The sequence below is a fragment of the Sinohyriopsis cumingii genome, chromosome 3 (assembly GCF_028554795.1).
Source record: "Sinohyriopsis cumingii isolate HCF-2022 chromosome 3, ASM2855479v2, whole genome shotgun sequence".
NCBI lineage: Eukaryota > Metazoa > Mollusca > Bivalvia > Unionida > Unionidae > Sinohyriopsis > Sinohyriopsis cumingii.
In genome coordinates this window covers 85,772,029-85,791,995 of record NC_142963.1, presented here as the reverse complement: position 1 = coordinate 85,791,995, position 19,967 = coordinate 85,772,029, and the positions used below count along the sequence as shown (strand labels likewise).

The following is a 19,967-nucleotide window of genomic DNA, read 5'->3' as shown; positions in this document are numbered from 1 at the left end:
GGATGTAGCTTGAGAAATATTATACCCTCATCACAATGTAGGTCACTCTGACCCATATTTTATGACTAATTGCTTTTGGTTAAAGTGTGTATCTTAATTATATTTCTCATACTATGACTGAAAGGAGAAAAATTAATTCTAAATCACAGGCCTGGCCCAGACTTTGTGGACGGCTTACATTTAAGGCATTTTTGAAGCCTATTGATTTTTGGATCAAAAGATAAAGGTCACTGACTAAAAAAATAAAAGAAGTTTCTGCAGAAGAATTTCAGTTATTGACAAGGTAACTTGAAGAAGATTTGTGGATTACTCTAATGTTGGGTTGAAAGATCAAGAGTCACTGTTTCAAAAAGTAGAAAAAACTATTTTGCAAAACAACTTTAGTTCAATATCATGTACATTGACCAGTTTGGAGGGCTTTACCTTAATGTATGGAACATGCCTGTTGAGTTTGGTGTCAAAAGTGCAAAGATCATGATTATTGCAAAAGAAAGAAAAAATGCAGAACCACCTTCTTCTATAACAAGTTTCTTAATGAAACTCAGTGGATTGCTTGTATTCAGGGTCATAAACAAAGACAGCTATATATTCTGAGATCTAAATGTCAGAGGTCATAACTGTTGTAATTGTAATAAGGAAACAATGGTTTATTCAGTTGTAGACTGCAAACTTTGACAAAAGGTCAAGGTCTTTTAGGCCCAGTGATCAGTAATTTCCGTCAACCATACCCTATTAGTTCATTGTTGATCAGATTCTTTTTTTTTCAGTTACTTTTGTCCTGGACAAGTGGTTTCTGAAAATTCACTTGTTCCACCTGCATTTTCACTTATCCCAAAATTTTGATCTCTTGCCTAAGTTCAGCAAGATGTATTTTAATCATTATATGTATTAAAAAAGAAAATAATGTACAACATATTAATTTTATATATACTATTTCTTGTTCCGATATGGTAGCATCAGTACTCCCATCTGCAAGAATGGAAATTTAAAAAAAAAAATTGGAATTCAGTTTCCTTAACTTTTTCTCTCATGACTGGATGAATTGACAGAACAAGGTCTTTTGCCCCAATTTTGTTATCATGAATAGCACCAGTTTTATAACCATTCTTCTACTGGAGTGCACACAGCATTCCCATATCTAAAAAACAAGCTTTTCTGTCTTGGAGTAGGATGTAGGCTGTGTTAAAGAGAGCTCCCAATTTATTTGTTTTTCATTACTTTCTCATTTTTTCTAAAATTGACTTTACTAGTGGAGTTGGGGCCCTGAGTGGCCGAGTGGTCTAAAGCGCTCTCCGTTACGGATCACTGCCATCTCATCTCTGTCTGTGTGGGTTCGAGTCTCGGATTCGACCAATGTGGGTATGTGAGAAAGCTTGCCAGTAGCTTCTCGAGGGTCGGTGGTTCTTTCCGGGGATTTCCCGGGTTCTTCCTCCACCATTAATACTGGCCGCCATGTATAGCCTATCATGTGCTGAGAAATGGCGTTAAACCCTACAACAACAGCAACTAGTGGAGTTATGCATCTTGCTTGATTAAATCCTGAATTTGTCAGTTCCCTGGATAAATACATTGGCTGTCAACCTGTGTCAATTTTGGATATTGTTTGAAAATAAATGTAAAACATCTTTCCTTCAGAGTTGATGAAATTCAAGCTTTGGATAAGTATTAAATCAGTATGGCTGAAAATTTTTGTTTTTTACTTTTGTCATATTTAACATTTTTTGTTGCCACAAAGTCTGGCTTATGTCTTTTTGGAGGAAACGTTAGTTTTATCTGTCCACTTTCATGTGCATTTAACTTCTGAATCTTCCTAATGATCTTTGTGAAGATACTTTTGTAAACTTGTTTTATCCAAATAGAATAGATCACCTCATTTGACAAATGCTTGTACCATTAAAGTGATTCTAATATACATTTTATTGTTTAATTGCAAACACAGACTGCTCTGTTAGCATTCTAGTTTGATTTCAAACGCAATATTTCATATACAAGTCGATCTTCTATTGTTGTGGGGTTTAAAGCCATTTTTCAGCACACGATAGGCTATACATGGCGGCCAGTATAATCAGTTAAAGATTCATGACGTTCATCTAATCAGTTCATAGAGGAAACCGACAAGTTGATGAAGTGCTTTTCATTAATTTCATTGCATTGACTCTCTGGATTGAAATCAAATGGTGATCCCTAATGAGTATCTGTTGAGTAAACACAATATAACAAGATCATTTTAAGCACTGCTAATTACTTATGCTGGATTTGTTGTTTGAAGTTTTTTCATTTGCTGATAGTTTGGTTATTTAGCCCAATATGCTGTCAAGCAGTAATAGTACTCACTCATGCAACAGTTATCATTGAACTTGCTGTAAAATCTCAGAGATTATGAATGAAAAAAATGGAGATACCTTCAAGCATTATGTAAACCCAGAGGCATTAATAGCCAAATAAAGGAATTGATAGTTTGCTCATGGCTATTGTTAAGCTTTCTTTATCGTGCCAAAAAATGCCATACCATCTGTTTGATATGCATGCATCCTCCCTTAGAGTGATTAAAAGTATGAAAATTATTTCTTGCCTTTCTTTAAAATAGGAAAAAAGCACTTGTCCCAGAATAGCACCTTGGAAAATTGTACTTGTCCAACTTAAAATGTATTTCCAGACATTGAGTGATGGGATTTGATCGGTCTTGTAGTGCCGAAATAAGACTGTAAAATCTTATCTTACTCCTCCTACATGGATGGTCATATCAGTATGGTGTTTTCACTAGAATTCTTATGATGTCAAGTTGAAATTGATGCAGATTTGATCCAATATGGCCACCATAGTGGCGATCTTGAAAATCCTACTGCTATTCCTCCTACATGGATGGTCACATCAACATAGTTTTCATTAAAATACTTCCCATGATATCTCAATCATTAGAAATCAAGCTGTGCTTTTCTGATGTTCAGTATGGTCACCGTGACAGCCATCTTGGAAATTTTGTTTTTGCGACTTCTCATGAACAGAAAGTCACATTGACAACAGGTTTGCACTAAAAGACTTATGATATCAAACTGGTTTAAAATAAATATGGTGCTGACCTGTCGTCCAATATGGTTGTCACACAACATCCAGCTTGAAATTCATTGTATTGCTACTCCTCCTGAATGGATGGCCATATCAGCTTGTGGTTTTCACTAAAAGACTTTTTATGATGTCTTTATAGTCCTCAGTTATAATGGTGACAACCTAATATCCAGTGTAGGGTGCCATCCATTTAGTACATGCGCAAAAATCTGTCAAAGCGTGGCCCCTCCCTGTACACATGCATCCTTTTTTACACCCCCACCTGCGTATGTATACTTGATACATTCCCTCTCCCAATTCTATAGAATGGCATATATCTAATCCATGCAGAAACGATCAAAGATTAATAATATTGATGTGTTTAATAAAACAGATAATCCACTGACGTTGAATGTCTGGCTGCATCAAAGAAATAGGCTGTGTAGCTTTCCTGTGGGAAGAATGAATACTTTCCGTATTTCCAGGTTCTTATTTTCTGTTTAAAAGCTGTGTACTCTGAGGTAACAGTGTTACACATTTGTTTTTTATGTGTCCTAAATTCTTAGATAGAGTTTCTTTTCTTATTTAGATTCAGTTTCCAATATCTTGCTTCATTGTTAAGTATGGATTTTGTTTTTACATGAATGTCGGAATAATAAAAACACAAGAGCACACCATATGAAATAAAATCTACTAAATTCTTCTATAACCCCTTGGCCATTTTTTAAGTTGATTACTAATAATTAAATTGCTATATTCACAGATTTAGCCAAAAAGATAGAACTGCATCGACAGGATTTACCTACATATGAAGATTTAACAGGAACAGTAAATGCGTTATTACGACTCCAAGATACATATAAATTAGACACCTCTTCTATTGCACGGGGAGATCTAGGTGGATCTTCATCCTCACAACTCTCAGGTAAGTTTAGCTGAGGATGCAATTGAACTCCACTTTGATTTTTTATTTCTTGTTTTCCAATACTCAAGAATCATCAAAATAAGATGCATTTACAAGAAGCTGTATAATTTTGTTTTCCTATAATTTCTTAGTCATTAGCTGAATGAGAAAAAATGATGAGTGAACTTTCTTGTTTTGTGAAAATATGAAAGCAGTGGATACTATGCAGATTAAAAGTTTGGCTAGTTTTTTGAAAAAGGTTGACTGGCTGGCTTATTTAATTGCTAAAAGGTAAGTAAATTAAAAAGATCAGTACATCTTTGTATCATGGAAATGCTAAGAGACAGTTAAAGAAAATAGCTGTGTAGTTCTGAATGGCATGGAATTGTAATATAATTCTGGAATGTCATGGACCTTAGCACTTTCAAGATGAATCAGAGTGATCTTGAGTTTTGTATCAGTAAATTAATTCTATCCTAGAAGGATCCATACATATATGGAGTGTGTGTATTCTAGGGTTACTATAAAATAGGTCACTGTGAACATTCCACTTTTTGTAGACTTAAAATTTATTGTACATAGCATAAAGATAATATAAACATTAGATTATCTGAAAAGGTTAAGAATTTCAAGATTTTCCATCCCATTTGATTTGTGACATTGTTTTACAACTCCAAAATACACGTTTATCAGTTCCACTTCATCTGTATCTTCACTTAGAAGCATGTATGCCGTTTTAATTTTGTCTGTTTTCCTTTGTACATATATTACAAATTAAAATTGGAAATTTGAATTACTTTACAGTAAGAACTTTATTGATACATTTTTTTCGCTGCTTATCAAGAGAGATGCAGTGATGTCCATTTTAAAAAAATGTATGTTTTAAGCATGAACAACATGCAAGTTGGGTTATGATAAAATTGTGTTGTATGCTAACTTCTTTACAACATGTTTTAATATTGTCATCTCAATTATTTTCTTTGCATTGTGTCAACACTGATAATTTTTTTTACAAGATTCATTTTTCAGTCTGTAAATTGTTATTCTCGAGTGTAACATTTGCATGGGAAAAAGTCAGAATTGTGGATACATTTTGTTTATGTGCTTGACATGTATATAGATTAGTATTCTGATAAATTAATTTGTCACATACAGTATAGAAATAGCTTGAATTTGCAAAACAATGAAACATTTTGCATGTTGCATTTTGATGTGTTTTGGTCAAGGAGTTTACCATTACAATTTAGACGGACTTATATGATAGATCATTTTTAATTGATAGTTCTTGTAACTGTATTTACTGACCATGACAATTGACTCTTGTGGAAATAAATTAGACCAATATCAGTTTGTCTGTATACTTCATTATACAGTTTGGAACCATTGTTCCAGCACAAAGAGCTTTTGCTGTTAATTTAACTCCAACATCTTGTAAACAAGTTAAGGAAAAAAAGACATACTTGATATGGTTTACTCTTTGGCAGATCTAGTAGCATCCTAACTAAACTAGATTATTGGAATTCCGGTTCACACTCAATAACTTTAGTTGCAGTCAGAAAGTGTGGTCTAGAGTCGAGGCAGGCTCTGGTAACTGATAATCCTATTTGTAAATTGTGTATCATGTGGTCATTTTTATTTATTGAAGACACAATTATTGGATCAGGTATTTCACATAGTGTTTACATCATAAATAAATTTTTAAGGCTGATTGACTTTGCAGACATATTTCACTGCTTCAATTTAACACAACACTAGTTATTCTGATATGCAATTGAAATAGGCATTTTTTGCTCTTCTGGTCAAGAGCTTGTGGGATGGTCTTTTGATTGTTACTGCTACTTTACATACACTACTTGGAGGATTGTCATGAAGCCATTCACAAACACATGATACACACAAACACACACATCAGACATGATGGTTTTATCAGCATGTTTTTTTTTTTTTTACTAAAATATTTTGGAAAAGGACCAGTTTGTCTTTAGTGAAAATTGTTCCTACCTGAATGGATGAGTATATCAGCATGAGGTTCTAACAGAAATAAAATGATCCAAATGAAAACAATGGTTAAAACCAGTCAAAACATTTTAGTGTGCAAATTCTTCAAAATTTAAATACAAGTCTGTTTTATCGTTCATTTTTAATAAATTTAAAATCATATTCGGTTGTTGGCATATGTTCATGAAAAGGAATTTAAAATCATTTTGCTATCAGAATGTACACTTCTTTAACAATTAAGTTCATTTTATTGCAGTAACAATAATGCCTCTGATTACAGTTACTTGTGACTATTGCGAAGATTAGTAATCAATTACAGATGATTACAATTACTTGTTACAGGTATATAATTAAGTGTAATATGAAAGTCTTTTTACTCTTGGGTACCGGTAATCACATCCCTACACAGTAGATATAAATTTATTGACATTCAAAGTAATTCTAAAAGACCAGTTTTCATTCCCTGAAGTTTATGTAAGTTTGAAATTGATTGGTTCTTCATCTTCAGATATACTTCTGAGGTTAATGGCATAAATTGAAGGTAATTTTCCCATAGGATACTTGTAAATTGAGGAAGTAAATGAGAAAATTATATCTTCAGGTTTTCAAGTAATGATTATTTATGAGTAATTTGTAAACAAAATAATGCATATAATACATAGTGAGCTGCACAAGAGTCACAGTACATAGTGTCATCATTAGTATAAAAACGAGCACAATTGGGGTGTTTGCAGTTTTCAGTTGGACTTGACTTGCAATCAAGTATGGACAGTTGCTTTATAATTTAGAAGCTGGCCTTGTGTTGGGTTTCATTACATGAATATTAATTATGTCATAATAACAAAGACCTATGTATGTGCATGTATGTGCATGTTGGATGTTTCAGCTGAGGACTGTTTTGAGTTGGGTAGAATGGCATACAATGAGGAGGATTATTATCACACACTTCTGTGGATGCAGGAAGCTCTGGTTAGAGTAAATGATACAGAGAGACAGCCAGTTAAAAGACAAGCAGTGCTGGACTATTTAGCCTTTTCTTCTTTTAAGGTACATGCCCCATGTTTGGTTGTAAGTGGTTAGCTGCAGCACAGCATAATGTATATATTGAAGAGCAACCATTCCTAGTAAATTGTATGCATATACAAATATCAGAAGTCAGTAGGTTTTCAAAAGCATAATGCAAAGATTAAAAAAGTTGGGCACTTTCCATGATTCAAAAGGAAAATGCAATCAATTGGATCATTCAAGAGTTTTATTGCATAGAAAAAACTGCTGGTGGCCTAGTGGTTAGAGCATCCACCTTGGGTGTGAGAGGTCAAGGGTTCGAACTCTGGCAGAGTCATACCAAAGACTTACAAAAATGGTACTAACAGTTGCCTCGCTCGATGCTTAGTACCATTTTTGTAAGTCTTTGGTATGACTCAGCCAGGGATCGAACCGATGACTTCCCGCATCCAAGGTGGATGTTTTAACCACTAGGCCACCAGAGCGGTAAGTATGGGGGAAAAAGGGGTAATTTGCTAAATGTTGGTGAATTGACAATAACTAAAGGTATGCAGATTAGATGCTTAAATCTTGAACAATATATTTCGAAGAAATTAGCACGAATTCTACAGTCATGCATTCCAGAAGCAGATAACAAAAACATTGCATGTCCTTCAGGATTAAAATATTTGCATACTCTCAAGTAGAAATTGTTGACAAAATTTGTTTTGTATAATGCAGGGAATCGGAAGTTGCATGATGGGTAGGACATTGTATCAGTTTTCATATTATCAGCTAGGTAATCTTCAGCTACATAGTTCCTTGTTTCTCTACAAACTAACTAGCTGCAGGCCTGGAGGGTAATGGAAATGATTTAGATATTTTGTTTGTTTTATAAGTAAGTTTCTGTTTGTGCTCTCATGCATATGCTGTTAAGTATTACTGTAAGTATCATAGACCTAGAGAGGCCATGACAGACATAAAAGAGACCATCAAATTGTGTTGCCTTGTTGGCTCTGGAATATTTCCATAAAGCTTAAGGATCTATTTTATCCATGCAGTAATTAATGAGATTTGAGCAGTAGCCACCTGCCAAGCAGAGTAATACAAGTGAGGTAGTGATTATGGACCCATTTTTTCCCCTTCATTTTAAAAAGATATTGCAAGTTTCAACATAAAATTATAACACCATTATAAATGAAAAGTAGGACCAACTCATTTGATCATTTCTTCGTACCCTTCCCATTCATAAGATAATGAGTATATGCAGATTGTTCTAGGACCACATTAATTTTTGATTGCCAAGCCCTGGTTTCACTAGCTCTTGACATTTTTTAACTCGGCTTTGAAATTTTGTATTGGCTAACATTACATGCTGTAACAGTGTTTATTGGGGCTTGTCTAATCTCATATTCAAGTGGAACTATTGTGCGGCTACTTCTGAAAAATGTGATTATGTTTTTTTGTTGAGTCCACCGTGGCAGAAGTGCATGATTTCAGTCACTTCACTGTCTGTGTGTGTACATCCATACCTCCATCTACACACAAAGGGCTGAAACAGGAGGGTGAAATCACTTTTCAGACTGGGAAGCAAACTTTTTTAATGCAAAATTGCTGTATGAGATTAACATTTTGATTTCTGATTTTGAGATGACCTTCAATGAATAATCTGATAATGTACTTCCTTCAATGTTTTGTTTTGATTTAGGTCCTTGAAGCACCTAGGTGTTGACTGAGTTTACTAGCATATAGCACATGTTGATCTAAGGCCCTCCTGTCACACAGAGACCTTCTGTTGACCATAACTGATCCTACAGCAGTGCTGATGGATGAACTCATCACACTGACTCCACCCAAATATATGTAATCATCATTCACTGTTTTGCATGGATGGATTAATGTACAAATGCAACCTGAAAACTGGAGATTTTTTTTTTTACCACTGACCTTAAATTTTTTTTCTTCAAAAGACTATGTGTTGTTAAAATGCAGGAATAGAGAGCTATGTGTATTGTGAGCTGAGGGTAACATAAAAGGCATACCATATATATATATATATATATATATATATATATATATATATATATATATATATATATATATATATATATATATAAAATCTTGATATCAACAATCAAAAAAGGTTCTGGAAGAAAATTCAAAAACATATTCACAAAAGAACACCAGGTGACCAAGGAAAGCAAAGCTGAGAACAATGAACCAAATTCATTAAAGGTCACTGGCCACATCTATTGTACAAACATGTGATATTGTTATAGTCTTTAAAAAAATGCATATGTTATGTATGCACACTATAAAATTGTTTAATTTGACTTAAGAATCCACGTTTTTTAATGAAATAATTATTTGGTAATCTCCGTAAACAATTGATAATTTCCACATGCCAAAAATGGATGTGGAGTACATTTATCCCTTCTACAGACCTGCCAGCTTTTATGAATTTGCCATAAGTCTTATGAAAATTACCTTTAAAATATGGACTTAATGGTGTACAAGCAAAAACTACTGAAAATTTGTTGCCGAAAAATCTGGATAATTGGTTCAGCCATGTTTGATTTGGATCCAGGCTTCTTAGAATTAGTGAAATTAGTCAGGGAACCAGACTAACTTTAAACTGCACCAGTTTGTTCATGCAAAGCATCTGCATGATCAAACTGTTGATTATTTAATTTTTAAAAATAGCATCCAGAAAGCGATGCACGTTTAAGATGAAAGGGAAAATAAGCTTATAGAAAAGTATTAAAAATTAAATCAACACAGAAGAGTAAAAAGGAGTATTCAGATTCTTGTGAATAGATGCTGGAAAAGACACAATTATGTTTATTGGACATCACATGCCAATTTGAGTATGTCTCATGTCAAATGGAAAAGAATTTCCAAGAAATGTCAAGTTGAGAGATATCAGCAAGCCATTGAGTTGCATAGAGTTTGGAACTAAAGTTTGTGCAACTGTACTAGTGGTAAATAAAGTCTTTGTGTATTTTACAAACTTTTCAGTTGAACATGATGTTTATTGTCAGTGCATTGAACTTTTAATTGTGTTTTCCAGCTTTACACCTTACTGAAAACTGGTCAATCTTATGGAAAAAAATCAACTGCCTTACTGAGATGGACTCATCAGGGTTGGCAGGTCTGCTTCTATTCAACCTTGCCATTTGCTTGTTTAATTTCCCCACGTAATTGTCTGTGTGATATGTCTTACGATCATGCTTTTGTTCAGCAAATATGATGCACTGTGTTTGTTGCATATGGATGTAACCAAAAGAGTGATGATGGGACAAAAGGTTTTTTTCTTTGTCCGAAAAACCTTGTTTACCAGGGGGAAAAAGTGTATTGAAGCTGTGGGATCGAATAGGGTGAGGGATGGGAAAATTATACCATTTGTGCCAACAGCAAATCCTGCTTTTGCATACAACATTTTGAGGTGATTAAATTGGTGTACAAATGAAATTGAATTTGTTAAAGATAACATTGCTACAATTTTCCCAGAGACTGTCAAATATAAGAAAAATAGTCCCTTCCATCAACTGAGGAGTTTGGACCTCCAAAATCCCATAGAATGCTCTATATGAGAAGAGGATAGAAAGATCATAAATAAAATATATCAAATAAAGATTACAGTCCAGTAATGTTACTACAGATGTGAAATATTAATGTTTAAAATAATCATAATACTTTTCAATGTGCATAGTGTAGACTTGGATCAAACTCTTTATTTAGTATTATTATAACCAATATGAACTCAAAAGGATTTTTTTAAAAAGAAATAAGGTATTACTCTGGGATGTTGCTCAATTATAGGTGTACAAGTCTGTGGAAATATATATATATATATATATATATATATATACACACACACACACCTTATTTACCATATATATCCAGATATGATAAAATAATTATTATTTACAATAAAGTCGATAAACAAAACATTTGAAAATAAAATGAAAGAAACTAACCTTGCATTGTTATCACAACTGGCAGCTAGCAGTAAACTCATTGCTTACACTTACCGACAGGATTTAAAATGCAAAGGTTGTTTTATTACAAAGCAAACCAACCCCATAAACTGGCTTTGGATTTTTTTAAGTGTGCAGATTTTTTTCAAATGAAGTAAGCCGACATAAGGAAGTCAACTTTGGTTCCTTTGGATTCTTTTAATTGTGCCAATTTCTTTTTTCTTTTTTCTTACACAGTTGGCCAACATAGGAGATCAGCATTGATTCCTTTTTACCTCTGTTAACAGGAATTTTGAAAATAAATTGAAACAATGGAACATTTTTGAAAGTGACACAATCTAGTGCATCATTCACACACATTGATATAAGGCTGAACAGTTAACTAGTTTTCAGTAGTTTCATCTAAAATGTTCCCTATCCATAGTTCATAGCGTTTTATTTTCCCAACAACAAGAAGCATGTACTTCGTCTTGTGGGGATAAATGTAATTCATTTCCAGTTGGCATCCTCTATACGTGGACAATTGTAGCTAAGGGGAAGTAACTGCATTGTATACTTCTATTTAGAGTAATTAAATTATTTCTTTAGTCTTGATAATTTTGTTTTTCTTTATTTGCGAGTATAACTACTTTTATCGTGTAATGCAAATCCGATGTAAACAAAATTTTTTAGAGTATGGCCAGTGACCTTTAACAAAAAATATAAGGAAAATCCTTAAACTTCTTTGCCAAAGTTCATATTGCTCTGTGTTGTTTCACCAGGTAGATACTGCTATAAATATCTGAATCTTTTTCAAAAGACAACGTTCGGTTCATTAAGTACTTGGATGAAAAAAAATGTCATTTACTTTCTTTTTTTTTCGAATTAGGGCAGATCATGAATGATAATTTTCACTTTTTGGACCATCTAGATAATTTCTATCTGTTGGCTACAGCAAATATTTGTCATGGTTTATACAGCCTTGAAAACTTAAGAGGTTGCCTTGAAAAGTTCTTGAATTAAAAAAAGTTTGGTAGTTTTGCTATTGATGTATTTTACAAAATAATAAGTAAAGTGGAATAAAATTTTCTAGTTTCTAGCTGGAGTAGTATAGTGCATATACATACACCTATTGTATATGCCTGCCATAAGGCAGAGTTAATATGTTGTAACATCTATCCATCTGTGTCACCATTTTGTTTCTGCAGAATAACTTTAGTTGTCCAGTCTATAGTTACCTGATCTACTGGATAGCTTGCAACTGATCTACTGGATAGCTTGCAACTGGGGTAAAGAAAGTCACTATCAGTTTTGGATTCCAATGCTCAGTTGTGATGGTCACTGTGACTATAAGAGTTTCCACACAGTAACTCAACCTTTCCACTGTCTTTAGTCACCAAACATTGTGGTTGTTTTGTACATAGGATAAGGAAGAAGCCTAGTGATTGTGTGGTCAAAAGTCAAGGTTACTGACTGGAAGAAGAAAATGTTTTCCAGACATTAACATTTGTTATACTTAACAGACCTGGACCAAACTATCTGAATGGTTTACACTTTTGGTAAAGAAGAAAACTAATCATTATGAGGTCGATGGTATAGGTCACTGACTGAAAGAAAAAATGTCATTTCTGTAGTTGAGGGCTATTAATGTGCTATGGTAGGTACTCTTTGTTGTCTATAATTTGAGTCATGAAGGTCAGTGTTGCATTCGTTGGGATTTTAAGCAGTGGTACAATACATTTGTAATATCATATACTTTCATACTAACCAGTTATAAAGGACATATATACTAACTTTTGGCCATAGCTTGCATGACATTTTGCAAATTGATGCATTTTTTATCACCCAGAACAGTATGGACAGTTGCCTTTGGTTACAGAGATATGCCACCAACCTCATGCGATCAAACCATAATTTTCATTTCTTATGGCAAGAAAGATCAAATGATTTCACATGGTTGGTGGTGGAAGTTGAAGTTGCTCTTGCTCTTAAAACTTTTCGATAAATTCTTGCAGGTGTTATTTGGGAAATAATTAACATCTTTACCATAAACCATAGGAAGGAAAAAGACCTTTTTGGAAGTCGGCCTTTTTTTTTGTTCTCAGTACTACCATGTTCTTTTATATGTAAGTGTATTAACATTTGGTATGCATCTACTAACATTTCCTTTGAATCATTTACCTTCCATAATATACTATAAGTCAAGTCAAACTGCAAACTGCACCAGTACATACGATGCTTGTTTGGTGGTTGCAGAAATTAGCTGGAGATAATTATGCCTTGATTCTGTGTTTAATTTTTGGAATTCTTAATCAAAGGCATAGTTATGCAATTTTGTTTTTGAAATCTAAACATGTTCCTTGTATGGAGAAAAAATAATTTGCTGGATCTAACCAATGCCTTTAGTGTACAGAATTTTGTAGTAATATATGTTTATGCATGAATGTGACTAACATTTGACACTATGTCATGTATATTTATGCATGGATGTGACAATCATTTGACACTGTGTCATATTTATAGACTGTATTTTTCATACACTGAGATATGACCAGACTAGGCTTTGTGTTTTTCCTGCAGCGGAGGAGTGTTTTGAGATTGGTCGTCAGTCATATAAAAATGAGGATTTCTACCATACTGTAATGTGGATGCAAGAAGCCCTTGACAGAAATTTTATAGAGACAAATGAAACTGTTTCCAGGTCACTCATACTGGATTATCTCACATTCTCCACTTACAAGGTATGTTGCATGAAATTTAACCCAAATCATACTGTTTTCATATTGGAATATCTAACAAATTCCACACACATGGCAGGCCATACAAAAACTGTGGGACATAGCACAATAGTCACAGGTTCCTTTTACTGGACTCTCATATTCACCATTGTTGGATAGTCTGTGAAAATTTATTTGAGATTATCCCATATTGAACTTTCATACTTCTATTCTACTTTCAGAGTATGCTGTTTAAAAAAAGAAGACTACTTCAGTGCTAGTATAGAGCATGAGTTAATATAGGGTATTGATACTGAATTTACTACTAGCCAGCAAGGCCACCCAATATTTAAAATATACTGGTCTAATGGAAAATTTATTAATCTGTGAACTACTGCTTTATTTGAGCCTAGCAACCAGAGCTTCACTGATGGAATGAAATTTCATAATACTTCATTTGTTTTACACACATCTAGGAAAGAACTATGTTTAAATGCTTTTAGTTCACAGGAGGTTTAAATTTATACTTTTGATCAGTATGATAAAAAATGGTTTGCTCTGGTCTGTCAGGGTCTATGACAAGACTAAGTTGAAAGTTACTACTAAGATAAAATCATGCTTTTCTAAGTTTAATTTTCATAAAAGTCATTAGTAAGGATATGTTAGGATCTCAAGTTTTAAACCGCATTTCTTTTCTACCATATTTTATTTCTTAATGATGACCTCATTTGTTTGGGATTTTTATAACTTGTATATGTTTGCTGAAGTCATAAGAATTTAAGTCAAATGAAACCATGGCAAGATCTAAGTGCCTCTCTGTTACAGCAAGGGAATATCCGCCATGCTCTGGTTCTCACTAAGGAGCTCCTGCTTCTGGGTAAGTTTCTTGTTTTGTTCTGTTCTCCAGTATACATGTTTTGTTCAGCTGTCCAGTATGCTTGTTTCATAGTTTTCCAGTACATGTTTTGTACAGTTCCCCAGTATACCTGTTTTGTTCAGCTGTCCAGTATGCTTGTTTTGTAGTTTTCCAGTACATGTTTTGTACAGTTATCCAGTATACCTGTTTTGTTCAGCTGTCCAGTATGCTTGTTTTGTAGTTTTCCAGTACATGTTTTGTACAGTTCTCCAGTATACATGTTTTGTTCAGCTGTCCAGTATGCTTGTTTCGTAGTTTTCCAGTACATGTTTTGTACAGTTCTCCAATATACATGTTTTGTTCAGCTGTCCAGTATGCTTGTTTCATAGTTTTCCAGTACATGTTTTGTACAGTTCTCCAGTATACATGTTTCAAACTCACTCCCTAAATTTGTATTGTCTCATCTACTAGTATTTATGGAGAGACATAGGTATCTTATTACTGGCAGCAACATCATTGTTATTTGCAATGGTAAGGTGCTGAGTTAAAGATTATTGAAAATTACATCTTTTGCATCAGATATTATATGTAATAGAAACTAGGGGGCAGTTTTACTAAATTTGTATCCTGGTATGCTTGCAGTTCCTGTTCTGCATGTGCAAGCAGAAAACTGTTGAAACAAGATCATTTACAGGCAAAATACTATACACTTTGGAGCGCTTATTCCCTCAAAAATAGTCATTTCATTTTCCAAGTCTGTAGCCTAGGAAATGTTTAGTGTTCAATTTGTAAAACAATTTCACTTGGCAGTTATTTATAGGGGCATGCATGAAATATTTTTAGTAAGAATATTTTGGAGCTTCAAACTAAAATAAATTTGCAGTCTTTAACAAAGACAAAATTACCCAATTTGTCTTGATTTGTATATTTTTTGGATTAGATATACAATAATACAAGTGGCATGGAGTGATACAGAGTTTCATTTATCTTTCTCTGTTCAGAGCCAGATCACAGCCGAGCACAGTCTAACAAACTTTACTATGAGAAAATACTGGCAGAAGAAGAGCAGAGCCCAGCTAACAGGCGTGGAGATGAGGGTGATATACCCATACAAAACAAGCGACATTTGGATGACTACAGGAATTCAGAGGAGTTTACTACATATGAGAAGCTCTGCAGGGGAGAGGAAACAAGTGTAAGTAAAAAAAAGCATCCAATTTTCCTAATGGAGGAAGGGGGTAGGTGGATGTGTGGAAGTATGATACATAACATTTGACTGATAGAGTAGTATCATACTTTGCAATTAGTCTTCTGTGGATCGCTCTGGTGGTCCAGTGTGTCCACCTCTGATATGGGAGGTCACTGGTTTGATGCCTGGCCGAGTCATACAAAAAACTTTAAAAAATTGTACTTACAGCTGCCTCGCTATGAGCTCAGTATTAAGAGGTCAGTGTTAGGACTGGTCAGCCTGGTGTCAGGATAATGTGACTAGGGGGGGACACCATGCTGCATGTCTGCAGCATGATACCCCAGTGCTAGACATCCTCATAAACTGCCACACCACAGACATCATGGCGATATGACTGAAAAATTGTTAAAGCTGCGTTAAAAAATCAAAATCACACAGACTTGTCTTCACTGAGCAAGAGTTGAATATTTAAGCTCAAAAACCAGTCCTTGATTTGATGAATCTTTAAAGAGCAGTAATTTGATAGGCAGCTTATAGTTAGTAACAGATAATTGAAAATTACACAGATCAGATTGTAATAACAAGAGTCCTGGACCCACATATAAAAAACCAACAGAAAGCAAACTTCTTTTTATATGCTTTCTGTAAAATGGAGCATATTATGTTCTGATGTTTTATTTACCTGCCAGTTACCAATTTCATTTATGCACAATAACTTGAGTTGTCCATCATCAGCAGTTACAAAACTTTGTGGATGGCTTGCACTTGGGGTAAGGAAGAAGCCTGTTGACTTTGAGATCAAGAGCTGTGGTGAAATTTGAATGAATTCTGCACAACATTATCAGTTTTGACTATGTACCTTCACCAAAGTTAGTGGATGACTTACTCATTGGGTAAGAAAGAAACCAATAGATACTGAAGTCAAATATCAAAGTCACTGTGAATTTAAGGGAAAATGGTCCTTGTTTAATAACTTTATCTCTGATAACGTACGTGACCACTGTTTATGTAGGGCATGCACTGAAGGTACGGAAGAGGCCTATTGACTTTGGTGTCAAAGTTCATGGTCATTGTGCCAGAAAGAAAAATGAGTTTTGCAGAATAACTTTTGTTCTAGAGTAATTTCCTTGACCAAATTTTGTGGATGGCTAGCTCTTGGAGTAATAAAGAAACATAAACTCTGTTTAATGGTCACAAGTCGTGGTCATGTTAAGTTTCTTAAGAATATAAATGTTTTATACACATTTAGTTCATGGTAAGTGCTTATTATTAAACACATGGCAGGTGTAATGCTGTGCATTCAGAGTATTCCTTTTTTCACAAAGAAAAGCTAATAGCTAACAGCTAAGAGAAAGATTAATGAAGTTTCTTAAATATCTGCTCAAAAATTGATGTAAATATTTATTGATAATGAGAAATAAAATACTTGGATGAAGACTGCATTGTCATTTTTCTTGTTGACAGAAATACATGTATCAACATAAGTTGTTATGTCGTTACCGTGACAACAAGAATCCCCTGTTAATTCTCCAGCCAGTTAAGGAAGAGGAAGTATATTTGGACCCATGGCTGGTCATCTACCATGATGTTATCAGTGACAGGGAATTAAATGTCATCAAACAACTTGCTGTGCCAAAGGTGGGTGTTAGATGATAAATGTGTGGATAGATTTTTTCTCAACACTAGATATCCTTTTTTTAAATAAAAAAAACTTTTAACCTGAATTTTCCTCTTTCTTTCATTTAGGTTCCATATATACAGTGTGATTCTGCTATTGCTTCGTTATAAAACAAATTAAGGTATAACACAATCATGGCATGGCTCCTGAAATTTCACATGTATTTGTCTTGTATACAAGAACATGTCTTTCATAAAAGTATAAAAATAATATGTGAAAAGTTTATTGCCTTTTTGGGGAAGTGATTGCTTATGAATTCTGATAGATGACTATTGTGGCATGGCTTCTGATAATTTTATGTGCATATACTGTTACATGTTTAGGCTGTTTCAAACAGTAACAAGAAAAGAGTGAAAACAACAAACTTTGTAAATTTTAACAAATAATTTTTTTCCCTCGAAAAACAAGTTAACAATGAGAAAAAGAACTTATGGTTTTACGAATAAAAATCCAAGAATAATCCAAGAATTAAAAGAATAGAGGTACTAGTAATAAAAAGTGCTAATGAAACTGAGTTCGAATTCTGATGAAATCCAAAATAGAAGCTTATGATGTATGCTGTGGTCAGTGTCATACTGATGTGTCAACAGTTCCTTGTTGAATCACAGAAAATAATATTCCAGTGTTTCAGTTCTGTGTAAATTTTGATAACTGTCCTTGTCCAGAAATTAATTTAGAGCACAAGTATTTCCAGGGAAAAATAATTTCTTGGAATCCAAATAATTAGAAAAATAAAATAATTAGCCCCAAAACTGGTCACAAGTTAAAACACTTTAACTTCTCAAGTGTTAAGGCACTAATGACTATTCTTTCTCAAAACATCAATAATAAATTGAGCTACAATGCAAAACAGATGCCAGGATGTGGGTCAATCCTCTGGCAAAATCTAATTGATACAGGTTTTATTTGCCATGTACTCCAAGTATGGTCTCAATTTCACTTTATGAATCTTGTTCTGAGAAAGAATATAATTTTAAAAAAAATAAAGTTGTTTATTTCAACTCTTACTGGTTCTGAATCCTGGTCAAGAACTAGGTCAGCGTTAGATACAATGTTTCTGTTATTAGTTATTTATAACTTAATTAAATTTCTGGACAATGTCAGATCCAGTAAATAAAATTACATTACAATAACATGGAATTTAAAAAAATTAAAATTAACAATCAATTCAGTTAAGTCAAATATACATAACAATATTTTTCTCGTACATGAAAATGGGTATTTTTCTCCTTAAAAGTAAGAAAAATAACGTAAAAAGTTTATTCAGGGATCACACTGGGCTTCATTTATGTAGCTAATTGCAATTTTTTCCAAATTGGCAACAAATATACCATCTGGCAAATTCTTTTTTGGTGATACTGTTGGCTGTTTATACTTGTATATACAGTCTTGGGCTTTGGCGTCAAGCAATTCGAAAGCACCATGAAAGGAAGCCCCAGACTTGATATAAAACACACTGGAAACTATTTATTGTTACATAAACAAGTTCTTTGGGGCCCCAAGTGGTCTAAAGCACTCACCGTTAGAGATCATTGCCATCTTACCTCTGTCTGCATGGGTTTGAATCACAGATTCAGCCAGTGTATGAATGTGAGAAAGCTTGTCTTTAGTTTCTCGTGGGTCATTGGTTCTTTCCAGGGTTTTCCTGGTTTCTTCCGCCAACATTGATACTGGCTGCCATGTATAGCCTATATTGTGCTGAAAAGGGGCATTAAATCCTACAACAACAGATTCTTTGTTGTTAACAGTGCAGGATTATGTCATAATTCGCTTATGTTGACAACTGTCCGGAATACTATGTGCTGTGAGATCTCCATATTTTTTTGTTGTCGACATTTCTGGTAACAGAGATAAACCAGACAAGGTACTATCTCATAATGGATCTTTTGGATGAAATAGTGTCCGACTGTCTGCTGCTTTTTAAGTAATTAATATGTTTATTTAGACTGACCTTTGAATTTGGATGGTCAGTAAAATTCCTCTTCCTTTCACTAGAGAATTAAATCTTCAGAACACCCATATTTCTGTAGTAATCCCTGTCAGAACACTTGTGTATCCATCGTCTGTTGATTATTGTTCTGATGCATGCTTGGATGGCAGCATCACTTATTACAAGAAATGTTCTTTTTAAAAAAATTTAAATCTACTTGTTGGTCTATCCAGTTGTCATACTACAATGGACCAATCATTGGAAGCAGGAAAAGTAACTGTTACAATCGATCAAAATGACTGTTAATTCCTTTTTTCTTCAAATGTACCCAGCATAAATAGTTTTGCTGAACTTCAAGGCAATTACCTTTGAAGCACTGATTGCTTTATATAAATACTAAGCAAATGTAAGGAAAAAAAACTTAGTTTGGTCTTCCAAAGCTGTCCTTTTAACAGTGACTTCAATAACATGCACTACTCATCAAAGAAAACCAAAAACAGTCTCAATAAAAATGAACCTTTCATCATAAAAGCAATATTATCTGATGGAGTGTGGCATTTTCCAAAGTGATTGGAACATGTTATTGTGCTATGAAAGTTTAATTTTTGCAGGGAAAAAGTTTATGCTTACAATTGTAACCAATGGCAAAATAAAATACAAATTAAATTTTCAGTCTTTTGAAACCATAGATATCTAGCCGTCAGGTT

The 19,967-nt window shown here is 33.9% G+C and overlaps 1 protein-coding gene across 1 annotated transcript in view; it reads left to right on the top strand.

Annotated features, from left to right (window-relative positions):
• The window catches only part of LOC149803236 (prolyl 4-hydroxylase subunit alpha-1-like), a 69,248-nt gene that overhangs the window by 8,464 nt on the left and 40,817 nt on the right, over positions 1-19,967 (top strand). Inside the window, 5 exon segments of the mRNA XM_089952878.1 lie at positions 3,809-3,970; positions 6,834-6,994; positions 14,433-14,484; positions 15,465-15,658; positions 17,117-17,290. Coding sequence (XP_089809004.1) covers positions 3,809-3,970; positions 6,834-6,994; positions 14,433-14,484; positions 15,465-15,658; positions 17,117-17,290 — 743 coding nt within the window.